General features: G+C 68.1%; 1 protein-coding gene and 1 long non-coding RNA gene across 2 annotated transcripts; one reads left to right on the forward strand and one right to left on the reverse strand.

The window, feature by feature from the left end:
* The first annotated feature begins 900 nt into the window (after positions 1–900).
* Positions 901–17,732, forward strand: BTBD2 (BTB domain containing 2). The gene is made up of 9 exons (XM_072721925.1): positions 901–1,334; positions 9,560–9,679; positions 12,851–13,007; positions 14,106–14,211; positions 14,292–14,489; positions 16,041–16,233; positions 16,306–16,393; positions 16,468–16,614; positions 16,759–17,732. Exons 1-9 carry the CDS (start codon positions 928–930, stop codon positions 16,918–16,920), a joined length of 1,578 nt encoding a protein of 525 aa, XP_072578026.1. The 5' UTR covers positions 901–927; the 3' UTR covers positions 16,921–17,732.
* LOC140593988 (uncharacterized) lies at positions 10,440–12,190 on the reverse strand. The gene is made up of 3 exons (XR_011994531.1): positions 12,011–12,190; positions 10,744–10,875; positions 10,440–10,651 (listed from the first exon to the last, which is right to left on the reverse strand). It is a non-coding gene; the product is annotated as an uncharacterized lncRNA (long non-coding RNA).
* Positions 17,733–18,247: the final 515 nt, after the last annotated feature.

Below are 18,247 nucleotides of genomic sequence, written 5' to 3' on the forward strand. Positions count from 1 at the left end.
TCATGAGAAGTGAGGGACAGTGCAAAATTAAACCGTGGAGCCCTTTGTTCCAAAATTATTACCCATGTCAAGATTGTGACAGCAGAGCCTGAAGTCAAGTGCTGGGCCCTGGATGAGCCCTCGGACGGCGCCCACCAGTGACGCTGGCTGCAGGTGGGATCCACAACAGGGGGGCCCATTCCAGGTCTGCTTTGGGGGTGAAGAGCTGATCAGGGGGTTTGGATGGAGACTCGACACCGAGGTGGGATGCCTCGCCTGGGGCTGCCCTGGGTGTCATTGGGCCGTGCACCCCTGCCCCCAACAAAAATCCCTTCTCCGTGGGAGTGAGCAGGCCTGAGCCCGCGGGTGTGTGTGTGTGTGTGTGTGTGTGTGTCTCCCAGACTCTTATCAGATGCTAAGTCGTCGCAGATGTTGTGGGAGCCTGTCCTGCAGTCCTGTGTGCAGGTAAGGGCCCCGAGAGCCTCAGCCCACCTGCGGGGATGACCTGTCTACCCAGGGGCCGCCTGCCTGTGGCTCCAGACCCCAAGACGCTCTTCCTGACTCCGGGTCCCGGTCGCAGCCCCTCCTCCAGGAACCCCTCCGCCTGGCTGCCGCCCTCCCCCCGCCCCCGGGTTTCTGCTCCCCCGCCTCGCGAGTCCCCTGCTGGGGCACCCGGCACTCCGCCCCTGCGCGGGCCCGCGGGCCGCCACCCGCCGCTCCGCCCAGCGGCTCTGCCCAGGGCTCGCTTGCTCCGCCCCCGCCCCAGGCCACGCCCCCGCGCCTCTAGCCCCGCCCCGCGTAGCTGGCCCCGCCCCCCGCGCCTCCAGCCCCGTCCCGCGTAGCTGGCCCCGCCCCGCGCATCTAGCCCCGCCCCCGCGCAGCTGGCCCCCGCCCCCGCCCCCGCCCGCCCCGCCCATCGCCCCGCCCCGCGGCCGCCGCACCGACAAGATGGCGGCGGGTGGGAGCGGCGGGCGCGCGTCGTGCCCGCCGGGGGTCGGCCCGGGCGCGGGGGGCGGCCCGGGGCCCAGCGCCAACGCCGCCGCGGCCCCCGGCAACGCGGCCGCCGCCGCCGCCGCGGCCCCCGCCGCCCCCGGGCCGCCCCCCGCGCCTGTGCCGGGGCCGGGGCCGGGGCCGGGGTCGGGGCCGGGGCCGGGCGCGCAGGCCGCAGCGGGCGGGGAGCGGGCGGCCGAGGAGCCGGGGGCGGCGGCGCTGCTGCGCGAGCCCGTCTACAACTGGCAGGCGACCAAGCCCACGCTGAAGGAGCGCTTCGCCTTCCTCTTCAACAACGAGGTGCTCTGCGACGTGCACTTCCTGGTGGGCAAGGGGCTCGGCGCGCAGCGCATCCCGGCGCACAGGTGGGCCCCCGCCCCGGCCCCGGCCCCGGCCCCGGCCCCGGCCCCGCCCCGCCCCGCCCCGCAGGCCCCGGCCCCCGCCCCCGCCCCCGCCCCCGCCCCGCAGGCCCCCGCCCCCGCCCGCTGGCCCCGCCGCCCGCTGACCCCCGGGCCCCCGCAGGCCCCCGGCTGGCGACGCCCCCTGCCGCCCTGTCCATGCTCTCCAGGCACCGCCCCCCACCCGCTGCCCCGTGACCCGCACCAGGGGCCCATCCTCTCCTCCGCGGGGTGACGCTCAGTGCCCCGAGCCCTGACCCCCCAGCCCCCAGGCCTCCCCGGCTGGCCCAGGCCCCGTCCCCAGGCCGCGGGGCGGGGGGGGGGGGCTGCTGTCAGACCTGGTCACTCGGGTGTCCCCCACTGTCCTCCCCCCTGCCCTCCAGGGAGCTGGGGGTGGGGCCGGCTGCCGGGGCTGCCCCTGGCCTGGGGGTGCACAGCCTCCCTGCCCTCCCGGCATGTGGCCTTTATTTCACCTGCGCCGTTTGAGATTTTTCTTTCTGGCTTTTTCTTGGTTATTTATGTGTAACTGGATCTAGATTCCTGTCCGCAGAAGGTTCCAGGCCTGTGGCTGGGTCCCCAGGACCTCCCGTGGCCCCTCCCTCCCGTGTGTGTGTGTGTGTCCGTGCACACTCGCCCTCCCGCGATGCCCACACGGGCCTCACCCGCACCGAAGCCTGCAGTAGGGGGGCTGGTCCCTGTGCGGCCTCACCCCCCACTTCCTCCCTCATGCCTGCCCGGCTCCTAAATACTGCTCAGCCTGGCCTTAAAGGCTGTTCCCCTTCTCCACCAGTCTTGAGGGGACACATGGAAACATGAGATGGGTACGCGAGGCTGCATGAGCTCCGGTGCCTGTGACCCAAGCCCCTGGGGGATGGGGCCAGGTGGGCGCAGCCGGAAACCCCACAGGGAGCTGGAGAGGGGACCTCAGGGTTTCTTCTTCAAGGGAGCGAGCCTCCCCCTGCGCCTGTAACCTCAGGACATGTACTCGACTGTGTGCCTATTGGTGAAGTAGGATGAGGGAGGTGGGCGTGGGGACCCCAGGGAAGGGGGGGGTGGGTGCAGAGTGGCTGGGAGCGAGCGCTCTGCGGGTGAGGCCAGTGGGCATATTTGGTGAGATGTTCTGGGAGCAGGAGGGGGATACAGGCCCCAGCAGGGGATGATGGGGATCCATACCCAGAGCAGGGTGGGGGGCAGGGGCTGGAGACCAGAGGAGCTGGGCCCGCAGGAGCCAGGCAGGGGCAAGGGGCACGAGCATCAGAGGGACAGCGTCCGCCCTGAAGGGGTGAGCGGCCACAGGTGGAGCCCGCAGGCGCCTGGGGGGCGGTAGGAGCAATAGCGGGGGGCTCAGGCTCTCCTGAGGGGGGCGGCGGTGGCGGACCCCGACCCAGGCTCCAGCATCCTGGAGTGGCCAGCAGTGGCAGGGACACCTGGAGGGCAGAGACCCCTGGCCATGAGCAGGCCTTGGCTCTCTGTCCGGGTCTGTGGCAGGGGGGACCCAGCGGTGGGACGGGGGCGGGGCTTAGGAATGATCCAGAGGAGCCTCCCCACAGGTGGGGTCTGGGATGAGGCTCCCCTGGGCACCGGGTGGGGGCTCCACCTGACATTCGTCTCCAGACTGGCCCACCCGCGGCTCTGTGCCCGAGCCTGGCTCCCCGGGAGCACCTTGTGGGTCCCTGCAGCGCCGATCGTCCCCCGGGCCCTCGCTGCCCGCGTGTGTGTGACGTCAGGGGGTCCAGGTCCGGCGGACGGCCCGCTCCTGTCCCGTCGCCCTGGTATGATGCCGCACTCCAGCCTCGACTGACAGAGGGTTCTAGTTCTTTATGTTTTCAGCCTTTGGGTTGTTATTTTGTACCCAGTGGTGAAATGTTACCTGCGGGGATGAGGCAGTGACCCTGGGCTTCCCGTGCCTCAGTTTCCCTGCCTGTGAGCCAGGGCTGACCACTCAGATGCCTTCACCCCAGGACCTCTGTGAGGATGGACTTGGTGACCCAGCCAGTGGTTATCAGCTGGGCCGGGGTGAGCTTGAATACGGGGGGCACCCGCTCCAGGGCTGATGTCAGCGGCCCGGAGGCCGTGGTGGGAGCAGCAGTGGCTGCATCCGGGTGGGGGATGGGGGCTCGGAGCCCCGCTGGTGCAGGGGTGCTCCCCGCCCGGCCCCTGCCCCCCCTCCGCTCCTCAGGGCTGGATCTGGGGACTTGCTGGTAGAGAAGTGACTGGAAAGCGGCAGATGGAAACGCGATGGTGGGGAAGGCGGACGTACCCCCTTAGCCAGGGCTCGAGGTCAACCTGAGAGTCATGTCGGGTGGCTTCAGGGGCCCCTGGGGGGACGGGACCTCAGGGCACCTGGCCTCTGTGTGTTCTTGCCCCAACCCATAACCCCAGGGTGTAGTGGGTTCAGGGTCACTGGTGGCCCCACAGACGTGTGTCCCCATCCGCGTCCCTGAAACCGCGAGCGTGACCTGATTTGGAGAAAAGATCTTGCAGAGGTGATTAAGGGAAGGGTCTGGAGACGAACTCATCCGGGTTATCCGGTGGGCTCAAAACCCAGTGACACGTGTCCTAAGAGGCACAGGGGAGAATCCCCGTGGTGCGCATGGGGCAGGCACTGGGGTGCCGTGGCCGCTTGCCAGGAGCCCCGGGCCCGGAGCTGGAAGGGGCAGGGAGGACCCTCGGCGGGGCCCTGCCCACCTCCGTATGGGACTTGTGCTCCAGGACTGGGAGGGGGTGAAATGCTGTTGTCTCGGGCCGCTCAGCCATCCCGGGAAACCGAAATACCCAGACCGAAGAGCACCCGACAAACCCACATCGGGGACTTGCCGCAGGACACCTGGCCAGGTGGCTGTCAAGGTCACGAGAAGCCTGGAAAGGTGACTCACGCTAGAGGCACCTGAGGAGGTGACCGGATGTCACGTGGGACCCCAGGTGGCGCCCCCGCTGAGGCTGACCCCAGAAAGCAGAGTGGGGGAGGGGCCGGGCGAACTGCAGGGCAGGCCCTCCTGTCGGGGCCCAGGGCCCCCGGTTGGGTGGGCGTGGGCGGGGCTCACAGTGGCTGGGGCGCTGGGTGCAGGCTGGTGGGGGACAGGGCGCTGGGCCCTCCCAGAGGCTGTGCTTGGCCTCCGCCCTGTACTTGGTCCCCCCTTTGGCTCTGAGCCCGTGATGACCGGCACCCCAGTCGTGGTGCGCAGGGCCGGGAGGAGGCCCCGCATACAGTCGGTGCCCCAGGAGGAACTCTCGGCCTGACCCGGCTGCGCCGAATCGGCTGCGTGCACATGTGCGAGGCTCCGAGGACGTCCTGAGCGCCCCCCGAGGGGGCAGCACTGCTGGGTGACGGGTCGCAGGGCCGGAGCCGCCCACGGCCGGTTCCCTAGCGGGCCGCTCCACCCGGGTCTCGTTTCACTGATTGCTCCCGCAGGATCGGAGCCTGCTCCGGTGTTGTCAGGACCGCTGAGGCCCGTCCCCAGTTGTGCTTTGTCCCGACTTCGGGCTGGTCCCGGTCGCCCATGGGCATCGTCGCCCCCGCCCCACCTGCGCCACACATGCCGGCGGACCTAGGTGGCCGCCCGACGGAGCACACAGCCTCCGGCCGCTTACTTCGTGGTGCCCAGCGGGCCGCAGGGGCCGTGCGCACGGCAGGGACCCAGCACAGCCGCTTGTGCAAATAAACCTTTATTTGCAGAAACAGTGTCCGGCGGTCGTCCGGCCCCCAGGCACGTGGGGCCCCGCGGCCTCTGGAGTCAGCGCATCAAGTGCTGAAGGAATTTCCTGGGGCGACGGGCCTGGGGTACCAGGCTGGGGAGAGCGGGGTGCAGGGTGGGAGTGGGAGCGCTCTCCGTTTGTTCAGGGCATTTTCTCATGTTCCTAGGATGGTTTTGCACGTTTATAGCTGAGTTTTGCTCACTTCTTTTTTTTCCTTTTTGTGAATGACGTTCGTCGTATTTCCAGGTTCTTGCGGGGAAGCTGAGTGGTTCCGACCTGTTTGCGTCTATCTGATGTGAACGATTTCTGTGTGAACCCTTGTTCGTGTTCACGGCCGCTCAGTGGGTCCTGTGGTCTGGCGCCGTCCAGTAGACTTTTCTATGATCCTGGGAAGGTTCTAGGTTTACGCCATCCTGCGCTAGTTGCACGTGGCGACTTGAACTGAGGAGTTGTACTTTTAATTAATTTTGAAAGATATTATTTATTCATGAGAGACCCAGAGAGAGGCGGAGACACAGGCAGAGGGAGAAGCAGGCTCCACGCGGGGAGCCTGACGCGGAACTCGATCCCAGGACCCGGGGTCACGCCCTGGGCTGAAGGCAGGCTCTCCACCGCGGAGCCCCCTGGGCATCCACTCCCCTAACCTAATTTAATCTTAATTTGGATTTTTTTTAATTTTTTAAAAATTTTTATTTATTTATGATAGTCACAGAGAGAGAGAGAGAGAGAGGCAGAGACACAGGCAGAGGGAGAAGCAGGCTCCATGCACCGGGAGCCCGACGCGGGACTCGATCCCGGGACTCCAGGATCGCGCCCCGGGCCAAAGGCAGGCACCAAACCGCTGCACCACCCAGGGATCCCTTAATTTGGATTTAAATGGCCTGCGTGTCCAGGAGCAACCACGTTGGACGGCGCAGCCGTAGAATTTCAACATTGGGAAACCATGTCCCGTGCAGCTGGTTCCCCTTCCTCCCTCCCGTTTCTGCCCCCTGGGCTCCTCCTCCTGCGCGAGTGACTCTACTCCCCGGGGGGCAGGAGCCCCTGTGCTTTCCCAGACAGGTGTGGCCCGGGTGCTGCTGTGCTCTCTGCTGGCTCAGTGTCCGTGGGGCGGGGTGCAGGGAGCCACCAGGCCCTTACCGCGGAGTGGCCTGGTGGCCTGACCGTGTCCACGCGGAAGGCGGCCAGGGCAGTGTGAGCGCGGCCGCTGCCCCCAGAGCTCGCCTCCTGCGTGCTCGCCGCTGTCCGTTCTCCAGTTCCGCTGACCTTAGGAATTCCGTGTAATCAGAGCGCGGTCATCTTCGGTCTGGCTTCTTTATGGTTTTGGAGATCCGTCCACGCGGTGTGCGTATCCGTACGTTCGGCCCTTGAGCGACGCGGGTGGGTGGAGGCGCCTCCCCCGCAGCCAGAAGTCCGGGTGTCGCATTCCAGGCCTCAGCTCACCCGCCGGCCGCCTGGGGTGGACGGGGAGCCTGGGGCAACGCGGACCGTGGATTAACACGGGTCCATCTGCGTCCCGGATCGTGTGCCGCGTCCGTGGAATGGAGGGCATCGTCAGGACGAGCGGGATGGTGCTGCCCTCGAGGAGCACCCGCGCCCTGAGGCCCGGCGCTCAAGGGCCAGCCAAGCCCGGCTCCTTTTCCTTTATGTTTTAATGTAGTTCCTTGTCCGTGGGGGGAGGATCCCAGGCAGGCTCCCCGCTGGGCTGCTCCGCCCTCCCGTCTCCGGGAGAGTCTGCCCAGGTCGCTGTGACTTCTGAAATGGGGGCTTCCCTTTGGGGAGAGGTTCCCGGGGCTCGCCGTCCTGTGCTGCTGTGCGTCCCGCCTCTCCGTGCGGCGCGTTGGCGCCCGCGGCCCCGAGGATGTCATCCGGGCGTCCGAGCCGTGTGTCTTCGCCACGGAAGACCGCCTCGCAAACCCTTCACGTCCGCGGGCTCCCCGTGCCCCTGGGCCCTGGCTCGCGGCTTCCTTCTGCCCGGGGGTTGGGCTGCCCCGCGTTGTCCGGGCCCCTGGGCCGGGAGCCCCCCTCGCCGTCTGCCTCGGGTGTCTGGGGACGCTGCTGCCGGGCGGGCCCATGACCGTCCCTGATGCTGGCGCCCTCGGACCACCTCGTCCTGCCCTCGGACCTGTTGGACTCACCTGTGGCCCTCCCCAGGGCTCGGCTTGGGGGGACAGTCCCGGTCACAGTGGCTTTCTGTGTCGTCGCTGCCTCCGCGTCTGGTCGCCGAATTCTAGAGGGAGGCGCCGTCCGTTCTCCCTTGTCCCCACTCGCTAATGATGTGCTGGTCCATCCTCACGGCCTCCGGCTCTGCCTCACCGTCTGTCTTACCGCGGCGTCCGCATGTGGGCGCCCCAGATGTGGCCGCCGGGAGCGCTCGGCCTTGGCGCCGGTCCTACAGCGCAGGTCGCGGCCCTGCGGTCCTGCCCCCGGGCCTCGGCCTCTTCCCTGGCCCCCAGCCACACAGACCGGCCCGGCCGCCGCCCCTCGGGGCCCCTCTCCCCACCTCGTCCAGGCGGCTCATCATTGCTCTGCTCTTATTGAAAGGTTTTAAATCCGGGTGAAATATTCGTAACATGAGATTCACCGCCGTAACCGTCTCCGAGCGCACAGCCCGGGGCACGGAGCCTGCTCACTCCGCCATGCACCACCCCCACCGTCTCCAGAACCTTCCATCTTCCCACACGGAGGCCCTGTCCCCAGGAAGCACTGACCCCCACCCCCCCCCCCATCCCTGGCTCCCACCACCACCTCCTGTCTCTGTGGACGGGCCTCCTCTGGGGACGTCCTGGGAGTGGGGTCCTGAGGGAGGCGTCCTTCTGGGTCTGGATCCCCTCCCTGAGCCCGGTGTCCTCGGGGTCCGTCCACGTGGGGGCAGGTGTGGGGCTGGGTCACATCCCGGGTGTGGACGGACCGCTCTGCTCCCATGGATGGACACCCGGTGCTGCCTCTTTTGGCCACGGGGACACCAGCTCTGAACACAGACGTGCCCTGGGTGTGAAACCTCTGAGTCACGCGGTGCTGGTGTGTGGCCATCAGAGGAGCTGCAGCCACACCAGGGTCCTGCTGTCTCTGCATCCGTGTCACCTTGTCATGGTCTCTGAGTGTCCTCTGGGCCGCCGTTGGCAGGCTGAGCTGGCGTCTCCCCGGGGCACCTGCACCTGGGAGGAGGGACCATGACCCGGGGTCCAGCAGGTGGGGGGGCTGAGGCAGGGGTGAGCAGAGGGCCGGGGGGCGGGGGGGCAGTGGTATGGGGGCGACCTGCTGCCCATGCGGTGGCCTGTCCAGGGCCCTGGGACAGCGTCAGGCGGGGCTTGCACCCCCCTAGGTGCGGGCAGCGGCCTCTCCTGCAGGCGATCAAGGTGCTTGTTTAAATCTGGAAAGAAAGGAACAGGAAGGACCTATTTAGGATGGATGGCGGGATGGATGGCCTGTGGGAGAGCAGAGGGGCCGCCCGCCCCAGTGAGCGCCGGGTGCGGGGGAGGAGGGAGGAGACGGCCAGGGTGGAGAGCACGGAGGCCCCGGGTCGCAGGCCGCACTGCCTCCTGGGCTCCGGGGGGCACTTCCTGGCCCCGCTCCTGGGGCCTGCGTGTCCCCGGGTGGTGGGCTCGTCCCCCGGTGTCTGCACCTGTGTCCCGAGGCCCCTCTTACGAGGACGCGGGCATGGGGTCGGCCCCTGTAGGACGGAGACTGTTTCCAAGTGAGGCCCTCCTGCGACTTTCCAGGTGGACGTGACTTTGAGGGGGGCCGTTCGCCCCGGTGTCCTCGGTTCCCATCGGGCCGTCTCAGGTCTGGTCCTTGGGCCCGGTCAAGCCCTGTGCGCCCTGCGGCCCCCTCGGGGCTGGGAGATGCGCCCGGGGGGAGGAGATGGTGGGGGCTGAGGCAGGGCGGGGGCCTCCAGTCGGGGTCGCGGGAGCCTCGGGCAGGCTGCTCCGAGCCCTGCGTGTGTCGGGGTGGGGACCCCGGGGCCGGTGTGACGTGGGGCCCGTGGACCTGGGTCCGGCCCTCGTGGGCATCCAAGGTGGGGGGGGGCAGCGCCAGCCTGGGCTGGGTCAGGAGGCCCCCAACCCCCCAGCCCCGGGCAGGGGTCCAGCGGGGTGCCTCACGGCTTGTCCTCACCCACGGGGCGCCCGTCCTCGAGTGGAGAGGACACGGCTGGTGGGGCCCACGTGGTCACCTCGCGGCCACCACCTCGTAATGCTGCCCTGGGCTCCTGCCCTTCCCTGGGCCCCCGCCCGCCAGGGGCCCTGCCAAGCCTTCCCGACCCCCCCCCAGGCCGTGCCCTTGACCCGGTCTGCCCCGTGGGCGAAGGTGGGATGGGCGCGGGGGGGGGGGGGGGGGGATTGCACGTGTCCGCCCGCCCCTCGCCACCTTCCTTCTGGAAGCATCTGCCAGCAGTGCTCGCGGCCGGCGTGTGCTCTGTGCTGGGCCCCGGCGCCCCAGACTCGGGGCCGGGAACCGGCGGGCGCGTGGAGGGTCACCGGGCTCCTCTCTGACGCCAGGTTCGTGCTGGCCGTGGGCAGTGCTGTGTTCGACGCCATGTTCAACGGGGGAATGGCCACCACGTCCACGGAGATCGAGCTGCCCGACGTGGAGCCGGCCGCCTTCCTGGCGCTGCTCAAGTAAGACTTTCTAGATCTTTCACCGTGGGGTGGGGCGGGCAGCCTGTCGCTGTCAGAAAGTAGCCGGAGGTAAGGAGACCCCCAGGGACAGCGCCCGAGCCCCGGCCCTGCGGGATCTCCAGAACCGCCTGTGCGGCGGTGGGGGGTGCCCTGGAGGCCCCGCCCCACTGTCACGTGTGTGTATCACGACGACGTGTGCTGCACTCGCGTACGGGTCACACATTCGCGGTGTGCTCCGCGCTGGTCTGCACCGCGTCCCCAGGGTTGGCGTCTCTCTGCACCTGCTAACGCCACCTCCCGTCGCCCCCCGGCCCCCCGGCGCCCCTCCCCGTCCTGGACGGGTCATACCCGTGGACTCACACCCCGTGGGGCCCCCTGTGTCTGGTCCCTCCAAGAGCGTTGGTGGCGCGGGCGAGTCCCCGTTCTCACCCTGTCGTCAGCAGGGGCTTTGGAAGAAGTGAGGTCACCTCCACCTCCAGGTTTTCCTTCTTGAGCCTCAGCAGCATTCCCTCCCGGGGTTAGTGGAAGAGCAGCGGCGCGGGGGGCGGGGGGGGGGGGGGCTGCCGCGGAGCAGGGTGAGGCGGCCGGGGGCGGCTGTCCCCAGGGGATGTCCCCACTCCGCGGGGCGCGGGCTCCAGCTTCCAGAAATGCCGAGTGTAAAGGGCGTGGGGACTGACAGTCTGCCCCACGCAGGTGAAACATCTTTTGAAACGCAGAGTTTTTTTCTCTTATGATTATAAAGATGACGTAGGCTCGCAGAGGGAGAGGGAGGGAGGGAGGAGGGAGGGAGGGAGGGAGGAGAGAGGGGAGCTGCCCCCATCCGCCATGCGCCCTCTGCCCTGTGCCCTCCTCCCGCCCGCCGTCACAGCTCACTGATGGGCAGCATTGTATTCTGGTTGGTTCCATCTGTGGATGCCCCTTAATCCTTGACGCTGTCTGGTGTGGTCGGTCCTGTGTGCCTCTCCCATCTCCCTGATGACAGCAGTTTGGGGAACAGTCTCATGGGTTTGTAGCTCCTCAGGTTGCCTACACCTGGGGCACGTGACTCCGTCTCCACCACTCACCCTGCCGCTGCCATGGTGAAAGCAGCCACGAGATTTTGTAAACGGTGGGGGAGGCCATGTGCCAATAAAACTTTATTTACAAAACAGGTGACAAAACCATGATGAGCGATCACTTCGCACCCACCAGGGCAACTGTGATGAAAAACAAAAGGAAGAGAACAAGGATCAGTGGGGGGGGGTTGGGGCCCTTGTGCACGCGGCCGGGGGAGGGGGCGGGGACGTGAGACGGGGCCGCCTCTGCGGAAGAGTCAGGGGCGCCCTCAGGAGGCTTGCACGTAGGTCACGTGGGACCCAGCAATTCCACTCCTGGATATCTTTTTTTTTTTTTTTTTTAAGATTTTATTGGGACACCTGGGGGGCTCAGCAGTTGAGCGTCTGCCTTCGGCCCAGGGCATGACCCCGGGGTCCCGGGATCGAGTCCCACATCCGGCTCCTCGCAGGGACCTGCTTCTCCCTCTGCCTGTGTCTCTGCCTGTCTCTGTGTCTCTCAGGAATAAATACAAATGTCCGAAATCTCCGAGGCGGGACTCAATCCCAGGACCCCGGGGTCACATCCTGAGGCCAAGGCAGACGCTTAACCACTGAGCCACCCAGGTGTCCCCACTCCAGCTCTAGGAGAGTCCTAAAAGCAGGGGCTTGCACACCCGTGTGCACAGTAGCATGATCCACACGGGGACACAATTCAAGTGTCCATGCACGGATGAAGGCTAAGCAGCACGTGTCCGTCCACACGCTAGAATGTTAACGCGGACGGACCTCAAGGACACCAGGCTCAGGGAGGGGACCCAGACCCAGAAGGACGCCTCCCGCAGGACCCCACTCCCAGGAGGTCCCCAGAGGAGGCCCGTCCAGAGACAGGACGTGGTGGTGGGAGCCAGGGGTGGGGGGGTAGGGGGGTCACTGCTTCCTGGGGACGGGGTCTCTGTGTGGGGAGATGGAGGGTTCTGGAGACGGTGGTGGGGGTGGGTGCAGGGTGGGGTGAGTGTGCTTCGTGCCCTGAGCTGTGCCCCTACAGGGGGCTACGGTGGTATAATTCACGCTGTGTACATTTTTTTAAGGTTTTATTTAAGTGATTTGTGTCCCCGATGTGGGGCTTGCACTGGTGACCCCGAGATAACACGCTGCATGCTCTTCTGACTGAGCCAGCCAGACGCCCCCACGTTGTGTGTATTTTATTGTCATTTTAAAAATAAATAAATAAAAGAGACGTTCATTAAAAAACACAGGTGACAGGTTACAATTTGCCGAAACCCTGGCTTCCACTGACCTGCGGCGGGCTGCCGGTCTCCGGCCACAGCCTCCCTCTGGCTCCCCGGGGTTCGGGTCCCTACTGCTGAGCTGCCCCCCCAGGGTCGATGCTGTCCCAGCTGGTGTGTGAGGGGCTCCGTCCTGGCGCCCGTGCTGGCCGTCCTGTCACAGGTGTCCCCTGCTGCACTGCTGACCTCGGGGTTGGGGCCTGGGCGCTGTGGGGTTTCAAGCAGCCTCCCCGGTCACCTCGGGTCTGGGGTCTCCCTGACCCCACAGGATTATAGCTGCTGACGTGTGGGGCTGTTTGGCTTCTGGCACATTCTCCGGGGGACGGGGGACCCCGGACATGGGCACACCTTTCCAGGCTTTGCTCCTGCGGCTCCTTCACTCTGCATTCCCGCTGGCTTCGTACGAGGGATCTGATTCCTCCACCACTTTGCTTTTAAAAAATTTACCCCACTGTCCTGCTTCAAGTCCGGAGGTGGCGCTGGTCATGTGTCCAGGACCTGACTCAGGCTGGCGTTTCTGGTCCTGTGACGTCCAGGCCCGGGGGTGCGGAGAGCTCCGGGGATCCCAGGGCAGAGGCCTCCAGAGGGGCCGGTGGCCTTGGGCACTAGGGTCCTGGCCTGGGGGCGTCCCGCCGGGAAGGAAGCAGGCCTGCTGGGTAGACCCGTGTCCTGGTGGCCGGTGGGTGGGGTCGCCGCCGGCTGGTCTGGCAGATAAGGGTCTTTGCCAGGTCCTATCTGCGGAGCACAGCAACGGGCGCCGGTTCTGGAAGGCTCTCCGGCTGGCCAGGGGGCGGGGGCTGGAGCGGCGCCTGCCAGCTGCGTCCGCTGCTCTTAGTGTCCTGTCCCCTTAGGTTTCTCTACTCGGATGAGGTTCAGATCGGACCCGAGACCGTCATGACCACGCTGTACACCGCCAAGAAGTACGCGGTGCCCGCGCTCGAGGCCCACTGCGTGGAGTTCCTGAAGAAGAACCTCCGGGCTGACAACGCGTTCATGCTGCTCACGCAGGTGCGGGGGCGGGGGATGCGGGGGTCCTGGGGGAGGTTAGGGGCGCGCGGGGCGGGGGAGGCAGGAGTTCGGGAGGTTGTGGGGCGCGGGTGCACGGGGGTGGGGGACGCGAGGCTGGGTGAGGATGTGCGCGGGCTCCGGGGAGGGGGGGATGAGGGGGCGCAGGGCAGGGGCGGAGGGGGCAGGTAGGGACGCGGTGCGCAGGGCTAGGGGAGGAAGCGGGTGTGCGGGTGCTTCAGGGCGCGATGCTGTGAGAACGCAGGTGCACGGGGGTGGGGGGGCGAGGAGGGACCCAGAGACCGGAGGCAGGTGGGGACGCTGGGACGGTGCAAGATGTGGGGGGCGGGGATGGGAGCCAGCGAGGCCCCCGAGGGGGGTGGGGGGGCTGGCGAGGAGGCAGGTGGGGGTTCGGGGAGTGGGTCTCCGTTTAATATCCCTTAGGTTCTGCAGCCGAGCGCCTGCCCCTGCGCCACGCGCTGACCTGGGCCTTCCAGCAGGCGCCTGGTTTCCCGCAGGCGTTTGGGGGCCCCTCTTCAGGGTCACGGGTGGGAGAAAGGGTTTTCTCATTTCATTATTCAGTTCCTTTGAGAAGGTCGCTTCCAGGCCCCGTGGCGCCGGGTGTTGGGGTGGGGTTGGCGAGGCCTCGGGGGCACAGGCAGGCAGGGGACAGGCCCGCCGGGGCAGGGGGGCTGTCCCGGGGCGGCCCCCGCACCGTCTCCAGACGCGTGGGTCGTCGGCTCGTCCAGGTTGCTCTGCGGGGCCTGAGCCAGGCCTGTCGGGAGGCCCGGAGCTGCCCCGGCAGCCAAGCCGAGGGTGCACGTGAGCGGCCGTAGGGTTGTGCTGGGCAGGAGCTGGAATCTTCGCGCCGCCCCGCCCGGTGGGTCCCGATGGAGCCGTCTCCGGCGGTCAGGGCTGCGCTGCGTCCTGTCCCCGGGCTTCCTGCCCCCTGGGGCCTGTCCTGTCGGCATCGGCCGGTCCCGGGGCTGCTCAGTCTGGGCACCGTGGCCCCCGCGGGACTTGAACTCCATGGAAGGTTTGAGCCAGAGGGCGTCTGGGGCCCCCGCCCGGGCAGCGTGTTGACGTGCTCCCCCTCGCCAGGCACGACTCTTCGACGAACCGCAGCTGGCCAGCCTGTGCCTGGAAAACATCGACAAGAACACCGCCGACGCCATCACCGCCGAGGGCTTCACGGACATCGACCTGGGTGAGGCCGGGGGTGGGCCCGGGGTGGGGGATGGCGCCCGCCGAGGGCACGCGGGGCGCTGAGGTGTCCCCTCCCTGCAGACACGCTGGTGGCCGTGCTGGAGCGGGACACCCTGGGCATTCGCGAGGTGCGTCTGTTCAGCGCCGTCGTGCGCTGGTCCGAGGCCGAGTGCCAGCGGCAGCAGCTGCCCGTGACGCCCGAGAACAAGCGCAAGGTGCTGGGCAAGGCGCTCGCCCTCATCCGCTTCCCGCTCATGACCATCGAGGAGTTTGCCGCAGGTAACGGTCAGGGGGCGGGGGCCGCTCGGCAGGAGCACGGCCCCCGGGGGCCCCAGGTGTGACTCGGTCTCGGCGCTCCGGCGGCCGCCCCGAGCCAGCTGCGGGACACAGGTGTGCCCGTTTGCCGAGGACGCGCCCGCCGCGCTCGCGTGGACGGCTGGCAGCCCGTCGGTGTGAACACAACAGCCCACCGCCGCCCCCGATGGGCGTCTGGGTTTCCCTCCCTCCACGTCTCGAGTGTCCCTGTGTGTGCGCCCACTGAGGGCCCCATCTCGGGTTCGCGTCCTGGGGACGGGCCTGCGAGGGGTGGGAGGGGGCCGGCGAGGGGGCTGCCCGGCCGGGCTTCCTGCCCCGTGTGGACGCAGTGCTGGCAGCGGTGCCTGACTTGGAGCCGTCCCCCACCCGGAGCTGGAGGGTCCCGGACGAGGCCCCGTGTCAGCCTGGTGGCCGGTGCAGACCTAGGGTCTCGTGTCTCCATGCGCCCCGCTTCCCTGCTTGGCGTTGCCAGATTTAGCAACGACGGTAACTAGCTGTTTAGTGCGAGGATCTGCCGTGTGGGACGCACTGACCCTGCAGACGAGTCCTCGGACCTGAAGCTCAGGCTTCCGGGTCCTGCGGCGTAGCTGGCCTCCGCACGTCACGTCAGCGTGGGGGCAGAGCTGCGTCCGTTCTGGGGTCGCCCGTGCACCTAACGCTTAGTGAGGCCGTGTGTGGACCAGGCCCCGGCTGTATGCGGTGACCTCGGTGGCCTCAGTGGCCTGGTTGTCGGGGGCGGGGCGCTGTCTGGGCCGGGAGCACCGTTGTGAGGAGGTGGCCCCAGATACGGCTCAGAGGGCCCCAGGGCACCAGGGTGCCGGAGACAGAGATGCCCTGTCCCATCCCAACACCACTGGGAGCCCTGCGGGGCCCCCGTCTCCAGCCTGGCTTGCACCCCAAAACCGCTCTCGGGGGTCCACCTGCCCACCTGGCTGCCGAGCCTCCGGGGCCCCAAGCGCTGCAGGTGCCGTCCGCTCGCCTTTGGCGTGGGGCCCGTCCTGTAAGGCCCCCAGGCCGCGCTGGCCCCCTGCTCTGCCCAGGTCCCCGGGAATGGCACTGCGTGTGTCCTCGGGGCCGGGCTGGGCCTTCTGGGCCTGTGCTGCGCGGAGGGCGCCCACGGGGCTCGGCCCTCGTCACTCGGCCCGTCTTAGAGGTGCCCCTGCTGCTGTGTCCCGCCGGAAACACGACACTAGAGAAGCTCGCACAGACTCCGCCGAGGCTCCCGGCCGGGCCGCGCTCCCGTGTACTTTCCTCCTGCACTTCCGACGCGGAGATTAAAAGAACCGTGGTTACCGCGCTGCCTTCCGCGTTGTACTTCCTTGCTCTCCAGGGGGCGGCCCCCTGGCCCGCCGCCGTGTCCGCGCGCGCTGCTGTCACCAGCCTGCAGAGACCCGCCCCCGGGAGCCCGGGCGGGGCGGCCGGTGCCGTGAGCCGGGCTGGCGTTGCTGGGGCCCCCCGCGTCTCGGCGTGCGCGGCCGCCCCGCTGGCGCCCGACCTCCGCCCCTGTGCCCGCAGGGCCCGCGCAGTCGGGCATCCTCGTGGACCGCGAGGTGGTCAGCCTCTTCCTGCACTTCACCGTCAACCCCAAGCCGCGCGTCGACTTCATCGACCGGCCGCGCTGCTGCCTCCGCGGGAAGGAGTGCAGCATCAACCGCTTCCAGCAGGTGGAGAGCCGCTGGGGCTACAGCGGCACCAGCGACCGCATCAGGTGGGCCGGCGCGCCGGGGTGGGGGTGGGGGCCGCGGGGCCGCGGCTCAGCGCCCCTCTGTCCGCCGCCCAGGTTCTCGGTCAACAAGCGCATCTTCGTGGTCGGCTTTGGGCTCTACGGCTCCATCCACGGGCCCACGGACTACCAAGTGAACATCCAGGTGCGCGCCCCCCCGCCCCCCCGCGGGCCTCCGTGGGGTCGGGGGCTGGTGAGCAGCGCCTGCTCCCCCCACAGATCATCCACACGGACAGCAACACCGTCCTGGGCCAGAACGACACGGGCTTCAGCTGTGACGGCTCCGCCAGCACCTTCCGCGTCATGTTCAAGGAGCCGGTGGAGGTGCTGCCCAACGTCAACTACACGGCCTGCGCCACGCTCAAGGTGCCCACCCCGACCCCAGAGCCTAGCGGGCCGCCGGCTCCAGCTCTGCTGCCTCGTGGGGCAACAGGGGGCGGGGCCCCTGGGAGGGGCTGTGCGGCTCCCGCCGCTGGGGCCCTGGTGCCTGACCGCAGGACCCCCCACCAGGGCCCAGACTCCCACTACGGCACCAAGGGCCTGCGCAAGGTGACGCACGAGTCCCCCACGACGGGGGCCAAGACGTGCTTCACGTTCTGCTACGCGGCTGGAAACAACAACGGCACGTCCGTGGAGGACGGCCAGATCCCCGAGGTCATCTTCTACACCTAGGCCACCCGGCCCGAAGCCACCCGATGCAAGTAGGCCGCCCCCACCCACGCCGCGCCCCCGCGGTCCCCATGCTGTGTGCGCTCCCCGCCGCGGTCCCGGGCGTCAGGAGAGGGTCTCTGCTCCATGCGGCAAGCCTGGCCGCCTGCTGAGGAGCCGGCAGGGGCTGCGAGGTGGTCCCTCAGGACTCGGGGGGCAGGGCTGGCCTGGACCCGGCCCGAGCTGAGGGTCTGCGGGCCCCTGGGGAGGCAGTGCCGCCCGCCGCGCGCCTGGCCACAGGATTGATCGATTCCGCGTCACGTTCTCACCGCGCACGGCAATGCACCCTGGATTCCCATTCCCCGGTAGGCGGGCTGTGGGGGCGCCCCTAGTGCGTTTGCTTGGGGTCTCGTGTTCTGGTCCACTCAGTGGGGACGCTGAGCCCACGCTGACCCCGGCCCCCGGCACACTGGCCGAAGCCCCCCGACCCCGAGGTCCCGCAGGCTGGCTTTGTGCCAGGCCCAGGCCCACCCGGTGGGCCCCGTGAGCCGCGGGCGTGGACCTCAGGCCCCGTCTGCCCGGCCAGGCAGCGCCGGGGTCAGCCATGGTGGCCAGGTCCCCGCCTGCCCCCTGTACATACTGCAGCCCTGCCCCACCCGGCCTCTGAGTGAGCACTGTGGCCAGAGGTGCTGGAGGGCGCAGCCCCTCCCCCGTCCCCCCACCCGTGTTTCCACCCCAGTGATCCTCCTGGAAACTCCTCCCCAAAGCCATGGAAGGTGTGCCCTCCTCACACCACACCCTCAAAGGATTTTTTTAAATAAAGGAAAGAAACATAACCGCCCTGAGTGCTTCTTCCTGTCGGAGGCAGTGGGGCAGGACCCTGGCAGCTGAGATCTGGCCCTTCGCTCTGCAGCCGTTTCTCGCACCTTAAGATTGGGGGGCCCAGGAAGGGCCTGTGACTTCCCCCTGGGTCTAGAATCTGGCTCCTGACAGACGTCCCAGCCTCGGGGCACCCAGAGCCGTTGGGGACTCTCCCCACGCCCTGTCCTCTGCACAAACTTCTGGTCTGCCCATCACACCCCTGCTGTCCGGCAAGGGGGGCCCCCAGGGAAGGCTCTGCTGCAGCGCGCCGCGCCTACCCCTTGCTGGCTCTGCCCTCTGGCCCTGGGACCGCGCCTGGCACACAGGAGCTCCCTAGGCTCTGCCTGTGCAGCGAGGGTAACCTGACCCGGGCCCCCCACCTATCTCCGCCCTGCGCGTCAGGGAGTTCCTGACAACAGGCAGAGAACAGGGCCTGACAGCTAAAAATCTACCCAAATGAATAAAGACATCAATCCGCACATTTAAAAAT

Source organism: Vulpes vulpes, chromosome 9 (assembly GCF_048418805.1).
Source record: "Vulpes vulpes isolate BD-2025 chromosome 9, VulVul3, whole genome shotgun sequence".
Classification (NCBI taxonomy): Eukaryota; Metazoa; Chordata; class Mammalia; order Carnivora; family Canidae; genus Vulpes; species Vulpes vulpes.